The sequence below is a fragment of the Cryptotermes secundus genome, unplaced genomic scaffold (genome assembly GCF_002891405.2).
Source record: "Cryptotermes secundus unplaced genomic scaffold, Csec_1.0 scaffold1345, whole genome shotgun sequence".
Classification (NCBI taxonomy): Eukaryota; Metazoa; Arthropoda; class Insecta; order Blattodea; family Kalotermitidae; genus Cryptotermes; species Cryptotermes secundus.
This window is the reverse complement of record NW_019738986.1, coordinates 77850-97555: the sequence shown is the minus strand read 5'-3', so window position 1 is coordinate 97555 and position 19706 is coordinate 77850. Positions and strand designations below refer to the sequence as shown.

At 37.4% G+C, this 19706-nt stretch overlaps 1 protein-coding gene across 1 annotated transcript in view; it reads left to right on the top strand.

The window, feature by feature from the left end:
• Positions 1-5288: 5288 nt before the first annotated feature.
• The window catches only part of LOC111871561 (RNA-binding protein 25), a 27397-nt gene continuing 12979 nt past the window's right edge, over positions 5289-19706 (top strand). The window contains exons 1-4 of the mRNA XM_023864760.2: positions 5289-5448; positions 11132-11239; positions 13337-13525; positions 14063-14166. Of these exons, the coding sequence (XP_023720528.1) occupies positions 11138-11239; positions 13337-13525; positions 14063-14166 (395 nt within the window). The 5' untranslated portion in view covers positions 5289-5448; positions 11132-11137. The remainder of the gene's footprint in view (positions 5449-11131; positions 11240-13336; positions 13526-14062; positions 14167-19706) is intronic.

Genomic DNA, 19706 nt, shown 5'->3' with positions numbered 1-19706 from the left:
CACTGCTTGAATTTGATTTTGTAAATAGCTTGCGCGTAATGTTAGAGATATTCAGCCTTCTAGACCTTGTACTTTGATTTAATGTGATCGTGATCAAAAGAGTTGTTACAGATTTTTCTATTCTGGAAATTATTACCAGTTAATTAATACAACTGATCATGTAATTGTACTTTTTTGTGTAGAAAGAGTTTCATTAACTACTTATGAGTATCTAAAGAATTCCCCCCCCTTGGCACTACAGCCCCAGTGGGCCTAGGCCTACCTCCATGAACTCCGTTCACTTCGGTTTTTCTAGATCTTACACATACAGTAGGACTCCTTGGGCGAGCGATCAAGGTCTCTACCTGTAGACAAACACAGAAAAACGCACACAAACATCCATGCCCTGAGTGGGATTCTAACCCACGATCCCAGCTTCTGAGCGAGCGAAGACAGCGCATGCCTTAGACCGCTCGGCTACCGTGACCAGCATCTAAAGAAATTATGTTATCATAATTACTATATACAGTAAGTCTTAGATGAAGGACAGTTTCTTAATGTAATTTTCCGTAACCTGCATTTAATGGCAACTACAATTTAGTGTGAGAAAACTCACCACCGAGATATTCATTAAATAGGGACCTTAACCGTTTTCTTAAAACATGTACTTGTTTTTGTAAGTGGTCATTGTGAACATTTTTCACATTCTATTTTTATCTGAGTTTTTGGATGGTTGTTGCTGACTGAAAGCTGTTGTGTGGCTGAAAGAAATACATTTATATTAAGCACTTAACCATGTTACTGCAATCACTCTACATTGTACTTGTGCTGTGATAGTACTAATTTCACATACAGTGCATCAAAGCATGTAGCATTGAGTGAGGTTTATCCATCCCCGATGATCAGAGCATTTAGCCCTTACCTTGACTTAAGGTTTTTTTTAGCTTATTTCCATTTCTTTTGTAATGTTTCGTTTTTAGCCACTTTGTGTTTGTTCTGTAAAACCTGTTGTCATTCTGTGTACAATGTAGATGATTTGTATAGTCATTTAATCCAATATACTATCTGTCACGTGCCTTTAACAATTCATTTCCAAATATAAATCTCAAATTCTCAACAAGGAAGGAAATTGAAAACATTATTAAATCCCTTAAGCCCAAAAATTCACATGGATATGATGAAATCTCTACCAAATTACTTAAAGCAAGCTCTGTTTACATCAGTTCACCCTTGAATCATCTATGTAATAAATCTTTATCATCAGGTACTTTTCCTCAACGCTTAAAATATGCTGTAATGAAACCACTTTTTAAAAAAGGAGAGAGAAAATGCATCTCTAATTACAGACCAATATCCATATTGACTTCATTCTCAAAAGTCTTTGAAAAAGTTATGTATAATAGACTACTTGAACACTTAAATTCTAACAACATATTAGTCAAAGAGCAATTTGGATTTAGGAAAGACCTAACAACAGAAAAAGCAACCTATGAACTAACTAACGATATTTTAAGTGCTCTCAATGACAGATTAATTGTGGGAGGGATTTTCTGTGATCTAGCAAAAGCTTTCGATTGTGTTAATCATGATATCTTACTATCGAAATTAAATTTCTATGGAATAACTGGCAAAGCTAATGAATGGATCAAATCATACCTCAAAAACAGGTATCAAAGAGTTGAAATAAATAATAAAAACTCCAGTCATAATGCATTTTCAAACTGGGGAATTATAAAGCACGGTGTTCCACAAGGATCAATTTTAGGTCCCTTACTTTTTCTTCTCTACATAAATGATCTATCTAAAACCATCAACAATAAATCTAAACCAATTCTATATGCAGATGACACTAGTATAATATTTAAGAACTCTAAATTTGACAACTTTAAAAATGACATAAATATTGTATTTGAAGCCTTAAACAGATGGTTCGAAGCCAATTTACTCTCATTAAATTTTGATAAAACCCATTACATATCATTCACAACTAAAAACAACCACCAAATTGATCTGGACATCAGTTATGCCAACAAATTAATCTGTAAAGTACTTGATACAAAATTCCTTGGAATACATGTAGACAGTACACTGTCTTGGAAAATACATATTGAACAAATTATACCTAAATTAAATGCAGCTTGCTATGCGATGAGATCAATTAAGCCTTTTATGTCACAGGAAACATTGAAGATGGTTTACCATGCCTACTTTCATTCTATTATGAACTATGGATTAATATTTTGGGGGAACTCTTCACATAGTGTAATAATTTTTAAAATACAAAAGAATATAATAAGAATCATTACAGGATGTAGAAGTAGAGATTCATGTAGAGAATTATTTAAGAAATTAAAAATTCTACCGCTTCAATCGCAATACATATTATCGCTTCTCCTATTTGTTGTTTACAACAAAGATAAATTCAAATTAAATTCTGATGTCTATAACATGAATACTAGACAAAAATATAACTTCCACCTACCCTCATCAACTTTATCAGTATATCAAAAAGGAGTCTACTTTACTGGCATAAAAGTGTTCAACAATCTGCCACAAAGTATTAAAAACTTGGGCAATGATACTAAAAAGTTTAAATCAGAGTTAAAGAATTATCTACATGCTCATTCCTTCTACTCTTTAGATGAATACTTCAATGTAAATAGAGAATGATGTAAAATTAAGTTATATTAATTTTTAAGCTAAAATTGCCTGTACTTATGTATGTAACCTTTTGACTTGTTCTGTATCCAAAGGTACTAACCTGCTTAGGATTTATAGAATGTAAATAAATTCAATTCAATTCAATTCAATTTAGTAGCCAATATTAAATGACTGAATTTTCTTTTGTATATCCTAGTGTCCTGATATGGTTTAACACTTTCCAGAATAAGATTTAATGCCAGTAAAGTCCTCCACCATTTATAAGCAGATGTGAATTCTAATTCTTAGAATATTTTTGAATGAAAATAAAGTGAACCTGCTCCTGATGCTTATAGCTTCAGATTCAAAGAAGTCTGAGAACCAGTGCATTGTCCATAGCATAAAAAGTTGAATGTGTGATGGTGTTCTGTGTAGGAAGTTAAGTATTTTCACACATTTCAAATTTAGGTTTACGTGGATTGGGAAGGTATATGTGGTTGGTTAATATATGTAGCATTTCTGGTGGTTTTCTTTGTTTCATTGTGAACCCTTACACCATCTTCTTTTACTTATTGTGGGTAAAGATTGTTTTTGTAATTAAATTGTGACACAATTACATAAACATTGTCCATTGCATGGGATCAGCTCGATACATAAGTGAGCTGTCACTAGGCAACGTCTCGCCAACACATTATTGACAATGAAGGTACTGTCAAAAATGATGTTATCTATGCAGTCCAACCCAAGGCTATAGCAAGGACGATCTAGGAGGTGTGAGTTAGTCACCAGCTGGTAAGGCCATGAGTGTGAAAGCTGAGGAATAAGCATGGATGGGAGCCATTACCAGATGACTGGTGAGGACGTAGTAGAATTTGTGTGTCCTGGAATATGGTGATTTGTAGAGTGCATAGATCCATGAAACATAGTTACCTCTAGATATGAGTTATAATTGTTCAGCAAATCCAGTTATCAATCTAAATCCTGTTCATAATGTTGTATTTTAGTGTCCTGTTGCACTGATTTTCATCCATGATATGTATGCAGTGTCCATCTTTTAGTGCACTCAATTTCACTTGTTATTTCACAACATGTTTCGGCACTATATTGCCATCATCAGTTGCTCCATTTACGTTAATCTATTTCATTGCTTGCCATTATGTCATTGTAAAATTTAAAAAGTATTTAAAAATGTTCGTCAATTATAATAAATATTTATATATGTAATCCTGTTTATAGTCACCAACACATGATAATATTTTAATTTGGTACTTCCATGAGAAATTTTGCCATAGCCATTGAATTGTTATTGGGTGTACTTTTAAACACATAGTTTTAAAACAATGTTATAAAAGTGTCATGTTTTATTGTACAAGAATTGCTATGCAACAGTGAACACAAAAGAGCAGGAAACTTCACCAAGGACTGGATAGTCATTTTAGTACACATACCATATTCGAGAACTGGAATGTTTCTACCAAGTCTGTCTGGAGAATTTCCTGTTGAAATCTCTTGGGTTTAACCCTTTTGTGAGTAAATTCATTTACATGTAAATGAATGTGGACTCGGTGCAGTGTGCACATACATGTGCATTCTTCAACTCTGCATTATGAAGTTTATGTGCACACTTAACTTGGTTTTAGGACTTTTATTTTATTTTTCAATTGTGAGGTGAAACCAGATACAATTGGCTGTCAGTGGCATTGGAATTATGAAATAAGTATAGAGATCTTGCTGTTGAAAGAAAGTTGTGACATTTTTATTAATTTTGAATTTTGTGTTTATATGGATTTGCATAAATTTTGCCCCTTGTTCTTTATGGGTGCGAAACTTGGTTTCTGACATTAAGGGTGGAACATATACTGAGGCTGTCTGAGAACAGAGTGCTGAGGAGAATATTCGGACCAAAAAGGTATGAAGTAGTAGGAGGTTGGAGGTTGAAGAAAACTGCTTAACAAGGAGCATCATAACTTGTACTGCTTGCCAGGTATAATTAGAATGATCATGTCAGAGAGGATGAGATGAGCCTGATCCTGAGCCTGAACAGAAGGTATGAGAAGTACACTGACTTGTAACGCATACTGACTGAAACAAAGTGGGTTTGTGGGTTGGGGGGTGGAAGAAAATGATTCAACTGCAGGTACTGGGTTTGTAAAGAGAGTATAATTGCACCTGCGATTAATTAAGCACTATACCATGATGTAGGATGGGGAGTACAGCTGAATTATTCATGACCTTGTTTGTAGATGAAGGTAAGTGCTCAGTTTTACTCCCCCTGTCGCTTTAACCCCGCGGCAAGTGCGTGCGGTACTTATTAAGACAGGAGGATGGGTGGGCAACAGAGGTGATTTGGGCGCTATGGAGAAGAAAAAATATTGCCCCTGCCAGAAATCGAACTAAAGTCGTCAAACCCATTGAAATACCGACTGAGCAATCGCGACTCAACTAGGTTAGGAGAGCTGTGCCATATCCTGTTATGGATGCTAATTAACTATATACCTAGACATTTAAACACTAGGGACTGGGTTGAGTATGCAGGAATAAAAGTTGCTTGAACTACAGACACCGAGTTCTCTAAGTTTGAGTTTCATCTAATAGGTGGCAGTAAACTACACACCTATTTTGAGCCAGAAATTAAACTCTGGGTACACATTTGTGTCGTGTGCGTCGTGTGTCAGTCACGTCCGGTCACGTCCGTCACGTCATTCTGCAATGTTTGTGTTTATGGGAATTCGTTTATTGTTTAAAATGGCGTCTACTGGCTTTCGGGTCCGAAGGGACTATTATTTGGAACAATTTTCCATTCGTAACTAAATTTAGCGTTTATTTGCAGTAAGTAATCAGTCCAAATGAATGAATATGTAATTACTAATAATGATATATGTAACGTAGCACATATTTTTAGGTTATGAGGTCAATAATGTTTTTACAATTAAACTGAACTGAATTATTGTATTAACATGTTTTATAAGTTGTCTTAATTTTCTGTACAAATGATGTTGCAGTATGCGTACGTAGTGGAATTGACAGATACAATTTCGTGTTCTAAAGCGGTTTTGTTTTGTGTAGGATATGCATTTTTTTAATTGCTAGTGGGGTGGAACTTAAGTCCCTTGTACTGCGCCCACTTCTGGTCTATTGTAGCAGCCCCAGATGATAGGTGAGGGTGATTGTGGAGCAATTTGTGGAATGAAGATTGGCAGGGGAAACCGAAGTACTCGGAGAAAACCTGCCCCAGCGCCACTTTGTCCACCACAAATCCCACTTGACTAGACCCCGGGATCGAACCCGGGCCGCCGCGGTGGGAAGCCAGCGACTAACCGCTTGAGCTATAGCGCGGCCTCAGGATATGCATTAGTATTGATGAGATTATGGATTTTCTTTTGGCGGTCCCCGTTGTCGATAGTTTAAAAAACAGTACAAGAAAAGAAAATTCTTCATTATACAAAATATATTTGCTGTCTGTTATTGTTATTAAAACAAGGTTTTTACATAAGTAAAACGTGTAATTACATCTTTGAGACTATGGGTATTTCTTGGAAAACAGTGGTTTTGTTGATGATTGTCACAAATCAGTGTTGCTAATCATGGTTTATATATAGTCATAATATTTATTTCAAGTGGAAAATTAAGCTCTTTGCACACAGCCAGTTTTCGAAGTACCTGGCAGGAAACACGCAGGTGAATTTAGCCGAATTTACAAGTCTTGCTTAAGAAATTAATCAAAAATACAATTTGCCATCAAAGATGTATGAAAAAATCACAATAATTCACTATAAACAGCACATTTAAATAAAAGTAGCCTACAAGTGCTAACACTAGGAATAATTTGAAAAAAATAGAAACTGAAAGAATTAAATATAGAAATTTAAAATTTACATAATTTAGGCAAAAAAAAATTGTCTTCACCTCGTCACCAAGCCTGTAAGAAAGAGAACACTTTTCTGTTAATTTTTTTATATAAGTTCTATGCATGAAGAGCTCTCTGGTCCGGAACTACATCACATTATGTAAAACAGTGCAGTTAGCACCTGTGTTTAGGGAAGCATTCTCCATGCAGCCCCTTGTTGCATCTTTTCATACATTGCTTTTACATTGATAAATAATGTTTTAACTGTGATGGTGGAAGGTATTTTTTGTGATTTTCAAAAGGTGTTTGATTGTGTTAACCATAAAATATTATTGGATAAATTGGAATTCTATGGAATTGAAAGAAAATTCAAAACACTTACTGGGTCTTATTTGACAGATAGATATCAAAGATTTGTATTGGGTAATAGAATTGACAGTAACAACTCATCCAAATGGGAAATAATTAAATGTAGTGTTCCACAGGGCTCAATTCTTGGTCCCTTGTTTCTTCTGCTTTATATTAATGATATACCTTCCGCTTGGCTCATTTCGGCTCTACTTGGCACGGCATGGAGAAACACTGCTTTCCTTACTGTTGTGTAACCTGGCAACCGACCGTTTATCAAGGGTCTGTCTTCGTGGTAACTCGTTCCACCTCCCGTTGCCCAGCAATGGTTGGACATGTCACAGTATTATTTGCAGATGACACCAGTATTATAGCTACTGACACTAATAAGTTAAGTGAAATAAACCTTAATCAAACTTTCAAAGATATAAATACATGGTTTAATGCTAATTTGTTTACCTTGAATTTTAATAAGACTCAGTATGTCGAGTTTCAACCTATGAATTATTATTATATCACTACTCAAAACAAATGTGACTGAGACAAAATTTTTGGGATTAATTATTGATGATACTCTTTCATGAAAACAGGATATTGATTATGTTCTTAATAAAAGTCCCATTGCATGTTATGTATTGAGAAATATGAAATATATTGTTACCTTTAGGTACATTAAAGCTAATTTATTTTGCTCATATACATTCTATCATAAGTTATGGTATAATTTTTTGGGTGGCTCTTCTTATGTTAACAGAGTTTTTATATTGCAGAAGAAAGTTATTAGAATTATAACGAATTCTATACCAAGAGAGTCTTGTAGGGACATTTTTAAGAATTTGGAAATAATGAACTCTCAGTTCATGTGAGTATATTCATTACTTTTGTACACAATTAATAATAAACATTTATTTAATTTTAACAGTGAGATTCACAAATACAAAAGTAGAGCCCTCAATAATTTATAATTACCTGCAGTTAACCTAACAAAATACAATAAAGGTGCATACATATCAGGAATTAAAGTTTCTAATCATCTTCCTCAAACAATAAAAATGCTGGCTACTGACATGAGAAGTTTTAAATCTGCATTGAAGAAGTTTTTATATAATCATTCTTTTTATTCCATGAATGAATATTATCAACATAATTCTTCATAAATGTGTAAATTTGTAATGTATTTAATTCGGTTAATATAGGTAATTTAAATAAAATTGTATTAATTCAAGTTTTATAGTAAGTTGTGTTAAAATTATGTTTATTAATTAAAATCTGATTAATTTTTTTACTTTATATTATTATTTATGTTACTCGATTAATGTAAGTGATTTTGATTATGTGATTGGTGTAATTTTACATATGTATCTTGATATATCTATTTCCGCATCCGAGGTATGTTACCTGTATGGATATATGGAGAATGAAGGAAGTGAATGAATGAACTGTACTGGATCTTTGCCTCCTCTCATTTGTGCTGCAGACAGTGCATTGGGACTCCTCCTTTTCGGGAAGCTTTCTGACTCTGCATGGTCCCCAAGTATCATGTGCTCCAGTATTTCCCTTCGGTGCCAACCACTCCTCTCCCAAGCTCTTGATTTTTGACACAGTGTATTGATACCTGAATTTCAGTTTTCCAGCCCCCCCCCCATAGTCTTCTCTGTAGAGAATGTAGCTATTCAACACCATCCTGTCTGTGATGTTGAAGGCTACTTTTTTCCATAATGCACTGTCCGCCTTTCATGCAAGTAAGTGTGCAGCATCATGACTGAAGAGTTCATGCTACTCATAAACTAGTTGCAGGATGTTATGATTTTTGGTTTTATTTGTGTATTGCCACCATATCTTCCCAGTGCTTCCTCATCTTGTGATTTCTTCTTGTGGAAAACACCAGATCTGCAATACATTGTTTGTCCAACTGCAGATTTGTTCTTGAACTGCTGGGGAAAAATTTTCTGTTCCTCCTAACAGTTCCATTGATGTAGGTCCTTAGCTGATAAAGTTGGCAGACAAGTGAAACAGACATGAAATAGTTGTTGACAAAGACATGGTAGCCTTTGATGAGGTACCCTCCAATCTCAAGCAGTTTTTTTCACAGCTCTTTACCCCAGGCCATTTTTGTGGTGGTTTTCATTGTCTTCCTGAGATCTGACCCCTCAGTGTGAGAAAAACCCCAGGCAGTAGTTGGACACAATAATCACACAACATCTGAAATTTCACTCCCCAACAGTGGCGGTGATGGTGGTGGCAGCAACGATGGTGGTTGTTGTTAGGCATACACTGCATGAGACTGGCTTTGTTTTTGGTACCTACCAGGCTTTCGTCAACACTCATTTCTTGATGAGGGTGTAGTGATGCCTGACTACCCTGTTTGCATGCTTCACAAGGGGATGGTACCTTGCACAGGGTTCGTAGTCTGATTCTCTGGGGCCTGGCAGTTCTTCATTGTTGATAAGAGAGAAGACGTGCAGCAAGTAGGAAAAGCAATACATGGTAGACATTTTTCCAAACCACGGGGCAGCTTTGGAACCAGTGCACCAGTATGATGATATGGTTGGCTTTTTCCTGATGCCCATGTTTATAATACAGGCGAGGAATCCTTTCACCTTGTACATGGTAATTCTGGTTCAGTTCTTTAGTGGAGTGGGAACATTACTTGGTCTACTGCTGATCACTTGCTGCACATATCTGTCACCATGAGGGTAAGGATCAAGTCTGTGAAGAAGAGATGGAACTAAGCAATAGGAGGAGAAACAGGAAGAGACATATGCTTAGGTCCAGACAGTTCTTGGAATTGGAAAGGAAGAGGGAGAGGTTGCTCTGTTGACAGAATTTCCCCATAATCTTCATCAGCAATGTTATCTTCTTCGTCTTCTTCACTTGTATCATCAATGTCACTTTTCAGAATATAGTCGCTATCACTCTCAGTTGTATCTAAATATTCCAACATGTCAAGAGTCATCTAACCTAGAGCTTGGACTAGCCATTGTCTAGTTAAAAGTATAAAATAAGTAACTCTGTATAGAATAAACTCTGAAAAATATAATGAAAATGTGATAAATAATTTATAACCTTATTATAAAAACAAAATGCCACCACTAAACTATGATATTTTCACAGTAAAGCAACTAAAACCACATACTCAGAAACCATTGAACCACAAAATTAACATGTGAGCTCAACAAATTTAATTTGTTTCAAAAACATATTTTTTATTGTGGAAAAAATAATGTATATACAAAAATGGCCTAGGCAATGCCCATCTGGCCCATCAGAAGCAAAGAGATGCCCTATGGGTGCAAAACTGAAACAAGCCTTGGATTATGTACTGTCTTGTGCTTCCACCTTTGAGCAATTAATATGACTAAAAGAGCATGATTTATATGGTGCTGATAGATCAGCCCCCTCATTGTTCAGGCCAATACCTGGCTTTTCCCAAGGATCAGCTTGCTGTGCCTGTAAGGGTTAATGATGTTCCAAGTTATTGTGCTGCATAAGTGAAGTGTACCCAGCTGTAAGAACAAATTAAAGACATGTTTAATTGTTATTGAGTGCTTGTACCTGCTTCAGAACACAGTAATACAAATTGATTATTAAGTACTTTGGACTGTAGTGCTGCATTTGTTTGGAGAAACTTCAACATATATTTGCAGTATGTATGTTTCTTTCTTGCATGTTGTGTTGGCATGTTTACATATTTTGAGATCGTATGTTTTATCTACAGGTTACAATTTAAGGAACCAGAATAGGTCAGTCAGTATAGTAATGGGCTATGGTCTAGATATCTGAGATTCAATTCCAGGCAGGGCAAGATATTTTTCTCTTCCAGACCTGCTCTGGGGCCCACCCAACCTCCAATCCAATGGACACCAGGGATACATTCCTTGGGGTAAAACATTTGAGGTATGAAGCTGGCCACTCACCCTCCGGCCAGTGCCGGGGTCAAAACTGAAGCCATATCCCCCCATACATCTTTATGCCCTGATAATTAATCACTGGGACAACTTCGTCTTTACTTTATACATTACAATTTGAGTGTCACATTTCCCATGTTCTTGTAACATGATATAACACTGTGTTTTGTTGTGAGATTATGAATGTTGAGAATATACTGAAGTAGAAGAGAAATGTAAAGAAAGAGGAAGGTAAAGAAGAAAATTTGAGGAAAACTGGAGATATCACAGACCACGTAAGAGATATGGAATCTGCATTAAGTTGTGGCAGAGAAATGGGAGAATTGACATTCGTAACATGATTTCTAGCTTCTTCCCCTTCCTCTTACCCATTGGCATCTAGGATGACTGAAATTGTCTTGTTTTACAGCACAGGATGGACAAACTGAAGCTTGGGCCTGATACTGAGAGGCATTCCTCATACAGCATCATTAGAGGGCCAGAGACTTCTGAACTGTTCACATTCACTGAAGTTAAGGTAAATTGTTGACTAGCTGCAACTGTGCATGAAAACTTTTGAGGAGGACTTGAAGTTCTGTGCAAGTTATGAACTGAATACAAAAGAATTCAGATTTGCAGATGTGTAACTGTTGTTGACATACAACAGTCAACAGTAGACAGGGAATCTGAATAAGAGTAGTATACTGCACTGTTTAAAATGAGATGGGAAAAGCAGCCACATTAAAAGCCTTCCACCTATTATCACTGACACATGCACATAGGCTAGAAAATGGCCAACTACATATCCTGATACATCATCTGTGATGAGAGTTTGTTCAGAAGTAATCATTAAAAACTGGTTTTGGCTGAATTTGTTGTCTTACAATTTGTGTTCTAAAAAATTTGGTATTTCCCCAGATTTCCATAATGGTGAAATTATGATCTCTATCATGAATTTTATGTTCACGTTTTATAATTTCCATAAGATCAAAATTCTGTAACACCAGTGTCTGTAATAGGAGGTTAAGCTGTATCTTAATGAGCAGTTTTTTATCTTTTAATTTTTGTGGAACACTCAAACAAAGTTGTTTGTCTCCTATTGAATGAAATGATGCTTTATTCTTAAATACTCTACTAGGAGATTATCTGAAAGCCTACAGTAAATTGTTCAACTTGTCTGATGGGAGGGATTCATGTCACTTGCATCAACTGACATTACACATGTGCAGACTCATGACGTAGTTGATAGGTCAGTAGCCTATGTACCCAATAATTTGTTTTTGGTATTGCCTAAATGAACTGTTGAACAGCCACTGTGAAGCAAGCCTATTAATTATATGTATAACAGTCATAATCTCAAGTCCCTGCCACATTAAATATTCAGTCAGTTGCTTTGCTTCTTGTGTCAAAATGGCATGAGAGAATTATATATCAATATGAGTGTTCATGTACAGTACCCATATGAAAATAAGAAAGTTGCAGCATAAATTTTAGGATTTACAGTCCAAGAAAAGAAAAAAAATTCAAACTATTGTAAATAAATTTACACAGACATGGCCATAATTGGACAAAAACCAAAATTAAGATGCTAAGTGCCCACTGAAAAGAAATTGAATGAAATCAATGCTAGGTTTCAGTATTCTCTTCAGAAATCTCATAGCTGACACAGCAGAAGAGACTGGTTCTTAATGTTCCAGGTTTCAATTTTATGTTTGCTGTGTTCCTGGAAAGGAACTTCAACACATGGATGTTAACATTTTACAGAGGTGCAAGGGGTGCATGCATGACAGCAGGGAATATCTCAGGCATCTGCTATTGTATGGGTGGATTTCTTTTGTACTTTAGTTTCCTGTGGGCTTGTTAAGCTCACTGCAGATCCAAATATATGGCTTGTTAAGCTCACTGCAGGTCCAAATATATACAGAAAAAGTTGACATGAGGAATATGTGTATCTCCTGCTAGACTCACAGGATTACTAGTGGCAGGCTGAGATAATCGCCCTACCTCTAATAAAACATGGAAAGTGTTCTTATTGTCACACATTGTAAACTGTTGTTACATGTGTAGAAATGCATCTTAATTCAGAATGCCCAGGGCACTTATAGTCTCTTTCTTGTGTGCTAGTATATCATGGCAGACTGATTAAGAACGCTGTTTTAAATAGTTTTCTTTTGTGAGAATTATATAAAGTTTGATTTAAAATTCTGGTAAAATTGATGTGGGGATTATTTTAAAACAAGAAACTTATTTTGTGGTGCAGAAGCCCAGTACCAAATTTCACTATTATTCATTAAATGATTTTGGAGATAAGCTATATGGACAGATTGATTTCCCTGTTACACATTTATTTTTATGTACATCCTACAAAGACTGCAAAGAAGCAGACCTGTTATGTTCACCTGTTATAAGAAACATGAGAAACTGTGTGCAAGAAAATTACAGTAGAAGAAATTAATATTAATGTTATGCTTGTGGAAATGTTAGAGATTGTGCATGAACGTAGTGACTTTTGTAAAGGAAGTCAGGTGACCACTAATGCTTCCTCACCTCTGTTTTATCTTATGTATCCACAGCTTACAGAATAGTAAGACTGCAGTCACGTGATGATTAAGAGTGGCAAATGATTTGCTTACAGCCTGGATTGGCTGTGATCAAGTTGGAGCCCAATGGAGGGATTGATCTGGATCCTGATGGTGTCATAGACCCAGAAGCTGACAATGAGCTAGATCCACTGGCCTTAAACACTGAAAGAGATGGCTCTGTTGTTGACCAAGATGACCTGCCATGCCCTCTTGCTTTCCTGGCAGTGGAAGGCAAAGCTGAGGTGAGCAGTAGCACAGTGTCTGGCAGACACCATAAAGCTGCTTTTGTTTACAGATTTCAAGATATCGTCATCCTTGTCATGATGACATCTAGAGCAGCAGCAGCAGCATTTGTTGTTGTTGTTTTTGTTTACATGTTCATTTTTCATCAGTATAGACTATCAAAGACCGCCTCTCTGGTCTAGTGGTCAGAGTTCCTGGCTACAGATCCAGACCAAATTTTCTGAGAAGTAGTGGGTCTGGAACGGGGACCACTCAGACTCATGAGGATAATAGAGGAGGTATTTCAAGGAAATAGTGGCTCCAGTCTAGAAAACCGAAATTAACGGCCATGGGGATTTGTTGTGCTGACAATGCAACACCCTCTATCCACTAAAAGTTGGCACTAACTTCACCAACAAGCCGTGGTCACTCATTCAGTATAGTTTGCTTGCAGACTGAAACCACAAAGTTAGTTATAGACTATCAAGAGTAGGTTGCCTTAAAATGCGCTGTGCTAAAAGGTAGTGCTTTTAGAACTTGTATTTGCTTCTCTTCAGGATGGTACATGGGATGCTGCAGCAGCAACAGTGAAAGTAGAGTTGGATGGCGAGACACATTGTGAACAATATGGAGTTCATCTCGAGGAGCTGAATGGTGTTGGGTGAGTGTTTTATAATTTATGAGACCCTTTCATCATAGTATTATAAAGTTGCAAGTATTTTTATTCTCTTTGCACTTTTATAATCTTTTTCATATATTCGATATATCAGCCAGTACAAACTTCAGTCTCAGGATAACTGAGGTAATACAGGCTATCACTTTCTAACAGATGCAAGTGAGTAGGTGCCTCCCACCCTTTCACCTCGTGGTGCGCAGGGGGACGTGGAGTCAGCCTCCTCTGCCACCACTGTTACGCCGCCAGTAGGGGGCCGTGGAGGTATCCTTCCTTGCCTCCACCGTCACTTGCTCTGTAAGGAGTTATCACAATCATCCTAGCTCACCTTTAACTAGGATTCTCCTATTTCGGGGTTTCCTTTTCGGTAAAAGCTGCCACCGTCTATTTTCTGTCCTTTCAATTGTGGGCACCACTCCCTGGCATATAGTCATAGCTCCTTGACCACTCCTCCCGTAGTTTACAGGTAGCGACTTAATACTTTATTAATACACTTTATCATTAGATCTTAAGGGGCGTTGGTATCTAGGCTACTCAACTCTGCCTGACTTGGCAGGTGCCTATCCCTGTTTGTCTTTCTTTGTCTTCGGCTGCTACTGCTGCCTGTGTCAGTTCAACCCTCGCTCGGTCAGGATTACTCGGGATCGGATGTGGGAAAGTTGATTATAGATATGAATCACAACCCCGGTACATCCTATCCTATCTATTCTAGCTGTCTATTTACATTATTATATATATACATAATTTACATTATTTACATATTACAAAGACTGTCCTTCAGTCTTGACTACATAGAGTCTTTACTACTCGTTCTGCTTCTTTACGTTCTCCCCCTTCAGGGGTGGAGGCCTGGAGCCTCTCTCTCTCTCTCGGACTCATCTAATGGGCCATGCAAGCCCTCCTCGTGTAACATAAATCTTCTAGTTGTACATTTCTCACTCTCGATATATATAAGTACACTACCTATACCTCTTAACCTACTCTATCCTTGGTTATACGTATTGAATCCCGCCTACTATCTTTACTACAACACACTAACCCTAACCTTGATATATATACTATAAATCACTGATTGCCTGACTANAGCCTTCGGCTGACAACCGAATATTATGTGTTAGAACATGATCCAAATCCCCCGAAATTCCCTAATTTATCGTTTTCTTTCGCTGATTCAGCGTTGACGACAGAAGAGGGTAGGTGACTCCCCCTCAGTGTCCTCAATCCTCATAATAACCTCCTCATTGGCTCTCATGGGTGGTTGTGGGCGGACCCCTTGCGTCTTATTGCTGCGTAAGCAGTCTCTCACGATTAATCCAGTGTACGAGTGAGGCAAGCTTCTGGCTTTGTGAGTACACAGAGACTTGCTGAGTCTTCACATTCTTAACCTAATTGCCAGTCCCGGTGTTTACAATTTACGGCAATAGCTGCGAAACTCTTTTCGCAAGTCTCTAGCTTTTGGGTAATACCATACCCTCTTCAATCTCAAATTTGGGCCATAACACACCTCATGAAGGTAGCAGATCCAGTTTCCAAAATATTATTTTCTGTAGAATACCCGAACATAATCCCGAAATTCAGTAATCCCAAATGTTATACACCATTGTCAGAACCCTTTAGAATTGACTGCTATTTCTTACTTGACAGAGGCTCATCAGTTGATATTCCAGTATTAACACTTCGTGGACCGGCGATTTAAATATTTAAATCACCCTGGGGACCGGAATTTTTAAACCTACTACCCTAACTTGTGCACTGTTCACTTTAAAAATTAATATAAAATCTCCTAATTAATTTTATGAACTAAAATTTTTGGAGAACACTTACCAATGCTCCTAGAAGTGCTTGAGAGTGTGATATTTCTGAAAACATTCCCCTTTGTGAAGTGGCATTACACAGAACTTGCACATGTAGACAGTCATACTCCTTTTGTTGTGTACTGCGCAAACACTGCATCGTGTAGAAGGCTGCTTCCCCTCGGCATGTTCATTCTTCACAGTTTTCACAAGGGCATGTTTCCACATATCACCCGAGAGTGGCCCAGGCGTGTCTACATGAGGCATGCGTGGGGTGGGAGTGGATGGACCCGGTCACACTAAGTCTGTGTCTGCCACTGGTTCTGCCGCCACCGTCTGGTGTGTAGCCCAGGCTTTGGCCACATTCAGCAGAAATGCCTTGTATTTCAATTTTGAATGAGGGTTAAATTTTTTAAAACCAAAAATTAATTGAAAATGACACAATTTATAAGCCACAAGGCAACTTTCTTTGTCCACTTTACTGTTTTCCGAGGAAGAGAATAATAGGCCAAGTACTGATCGACTCTATCAACTCCCTTCATGAACATATTATACTCGGAAATACAAACAGGCTTCTTTACCTGTCCATGTCTCCTTTGAGCATCAACCATGCTCGAATTGCGAATTGTGGATTTGGGTCCGATGGAATTGGCTTCACCCCTGGATTTCCAGTAAACTGTCCCAAAGTGGATGTTTTGTCTACTTTTCCCCATGTGGCTGTCCCCTCAGTGTTGCTACCCGCACTTTCGTCGGAGCTACTGTCACTTTCACTTACACTGTCTCTGGCCACAATTTTTTGTTTGCCCCTGCCACACTCACCATCCGATTGTGAGTCGCTATCACTAGCAGACTCACAAGGGACGTCAAATAGCTCATTGGAGAACGAAACAGATATTTCTTGTTTTCCGAGAAAATGCTTGGACCTCAACCTCTTCCGACCTTGATCCATTTTGCACCAGTAACTTCCTGCCTGGTGCATGCAGCTGGAAGATGAACAAAGGCATTTTCTTTTGGAGTGGGAAAGGAAAACAGTTCGGTCATAAACAGCGAGGTCATGTTACTGACTACGAAGCAAACATTCAAGAGGTCTGTCATGCACCAGTCATGCGTCTGCCTGGCGCGAGTGCAAGTTATAGTGTGTTTCAACATAATGTGTCCTAAAATCATAATAATATGCCACTGGTCCGCCACGTTTAAAAGCGCTGGGCATAAAAATATGCCACCAGTCCGCAAAGTGTTAAAAAAATATATGAGCTAACAGTCCTTTGTAAGATATCTTGAAGATAAGGGAAAGACAGGTTGTTAATGAAGCTGTGCAAGAGAGCCAGAGCATGTGATGGATAAAGCAAAACCTCATTGAATTGTGTCCTATGCAATAGAATGTTCTCAGTTTGTAGACACGTCTGATTATCGAGACTCCACTGAATGTATGGTTTTATATTGCCATGAGTGTATTTTCTTTTGACATTGTGTTAAAAAGAGTGACAGACAACACTAGCTATGGTGAACAGTTTATGAGGAAAATACTCTCATGTGGAATATCTGAGAATATGTTGAAATTGGAACAAGGGATGATGTTAAAGCAGAAGGGTTGCCTGTGGAAACAGTAGCGTTTTCTATAGAAGCTGAAATGTTAAAAGCCAACCAAAACCTTTTAGTGGACACTTAATGTCCACTTGGGTGAAAGTCTCTGATTCTCTTGTCCTCTGTATTATTTATGCAGTTGGACCTGGTTTTCTTATACATTCAGTAAGCATGTAGGCTGTTCTCTCTTTCGGTTCATGTGATTAATAAAATTGAATTCTCTCTGCTTTCGTATATGAGAGTTGGTACCATCTAAGAGGTGTGGGCTGTTATACATCTGATGTTACTACAATTTGAACTTTCACATGGAAAGAAATAAGCACCCAATTTGTTCTTTATTTTAGCAGAAAGTGTGTGATTTTGATGATTGATATCAGGTTATACGTATTGTCATGTGATGGAGTGACTGTAGACGGGTTTTGGATTGATAATTGGATTTATTGGACTCCTTGATACAGCATGTGACTACATTATACAGTTCACTGTTAGACATGCACATGCACGCACTTGTGCATGTACGCCCACACACACACACACACACACACACACACACGCACGCACACACCAGTGTCCACTGTCATGTCTTCACTGCCATTGCTTTGTAGCAGCTTCCAGCAGCAGACATTTCTCTTCCTCTGGTATCCCAAACTGTCCCCAGCCTCAGCTACCAGCTTCTCACAGCAACAGCTCACAACAGTTGAACCATAGCAGTCCTCTAACTCACCAATTGACTCACTCCTCACTCACTGACTGACTAACCCATAACTTGTCCTGCTTATAACATCTTGGCACAGACCGCACAAAAAAAAATTCATTCCTCTGTTGCTGTTTACGGGCCTGTGGTAGTAACAGCCGTTGTTTGGAATGGCTGTTGGATAGGTGCTTATTTCATGGTTGTTGCCTATCAACGGGCCTACATGCCACACTATATATTACACAATTTAATTTGTATATTGTAAATTTTGTTGGCTTCAGGTTTCACTGCATATGTATTACAGGGCTGCCACAGCAATGTCATGTCCTTAAATATCCTCGGAACAGTTCTGGGCACACTGCTGATAGAGAAATCCCAAACAAGTCTCCAGAAAGAAGCAGTAGTTAGATATGAAAAATGTTGCAAGTCTTTCGATCCTAGTGCTTAAACTTTTATCTACTTATTGGCCTAATCAAGTAATCTCAAAGTTTTATCTGTCTGCAGCCTGCAACCTACAGTTTTCCCACTCTTGACTTATTTTCACTTCCATATTGCTCCTCAGGCTTGTTTCTTCACAATATAATAGAGCCGATTGAAATAACCTTCAATGAAATCTATCTACCACTGAAGAGGCAGTCTGTCTCATAGCCCTCTCTTAGTTTACGCTTGTCACTCCAAAATGAAAGCTGTCAGCTCTTGTATCAATAATGATCTAGACATACAGTCAGGAGGTACGTGGTTCAAATACCAGCTGGGATACTGCCAGTTGTGACTTACATTTGTTCTGCTTCTTGATCTCTCCAGACAAATCTCAGGATAGCAGATAGGTCACAGTTACTTCCTGCAAAATATTTGTTTCTCATTTATGATCATCTAGAATTTTATAAGCTTTTATTCCTGTGTTGCTGAAATCATAAAAATTGTCATCGTGACAGTGCTCTGTAGTCGTTATATATTTATGCTAGTCTTAAATTTTGATAAAATCCATTACATATCATTCACAACTAAAAACAACCACCAAATTGATCTGGACATCAGTTATGCCAACAAATTAATTTGTAAAGTACTTGATACAAAATTCCTTGGAATACATGTAGACAGTACACTGTCTTGGAAAATACATATTGAACAAATTATACCTAAATTAAATGCAGCTTGCTATGCGATGAGATCAATTAAGCCTTTTATGTCACAGGAAACATTGAAGATGGTTTACCATGCCTACTTTCATTCTATTATGAACTATGGATTAATATTTTGGGGGAACTCTTCACATAGTGTAATAATTTTTAAAATACAAAAGAATATAATTAGAATCATTACAGGATGTAGAAGTAGAGATTCATGTAGAGAATTATTTAAGAAATTAAAAATTCTACCTCTTCAATCGCAATACATATTATCGCTTCTCTTATTTGTTGTTTACAACAAAGATAAATTCAAATTAAATTCTGATG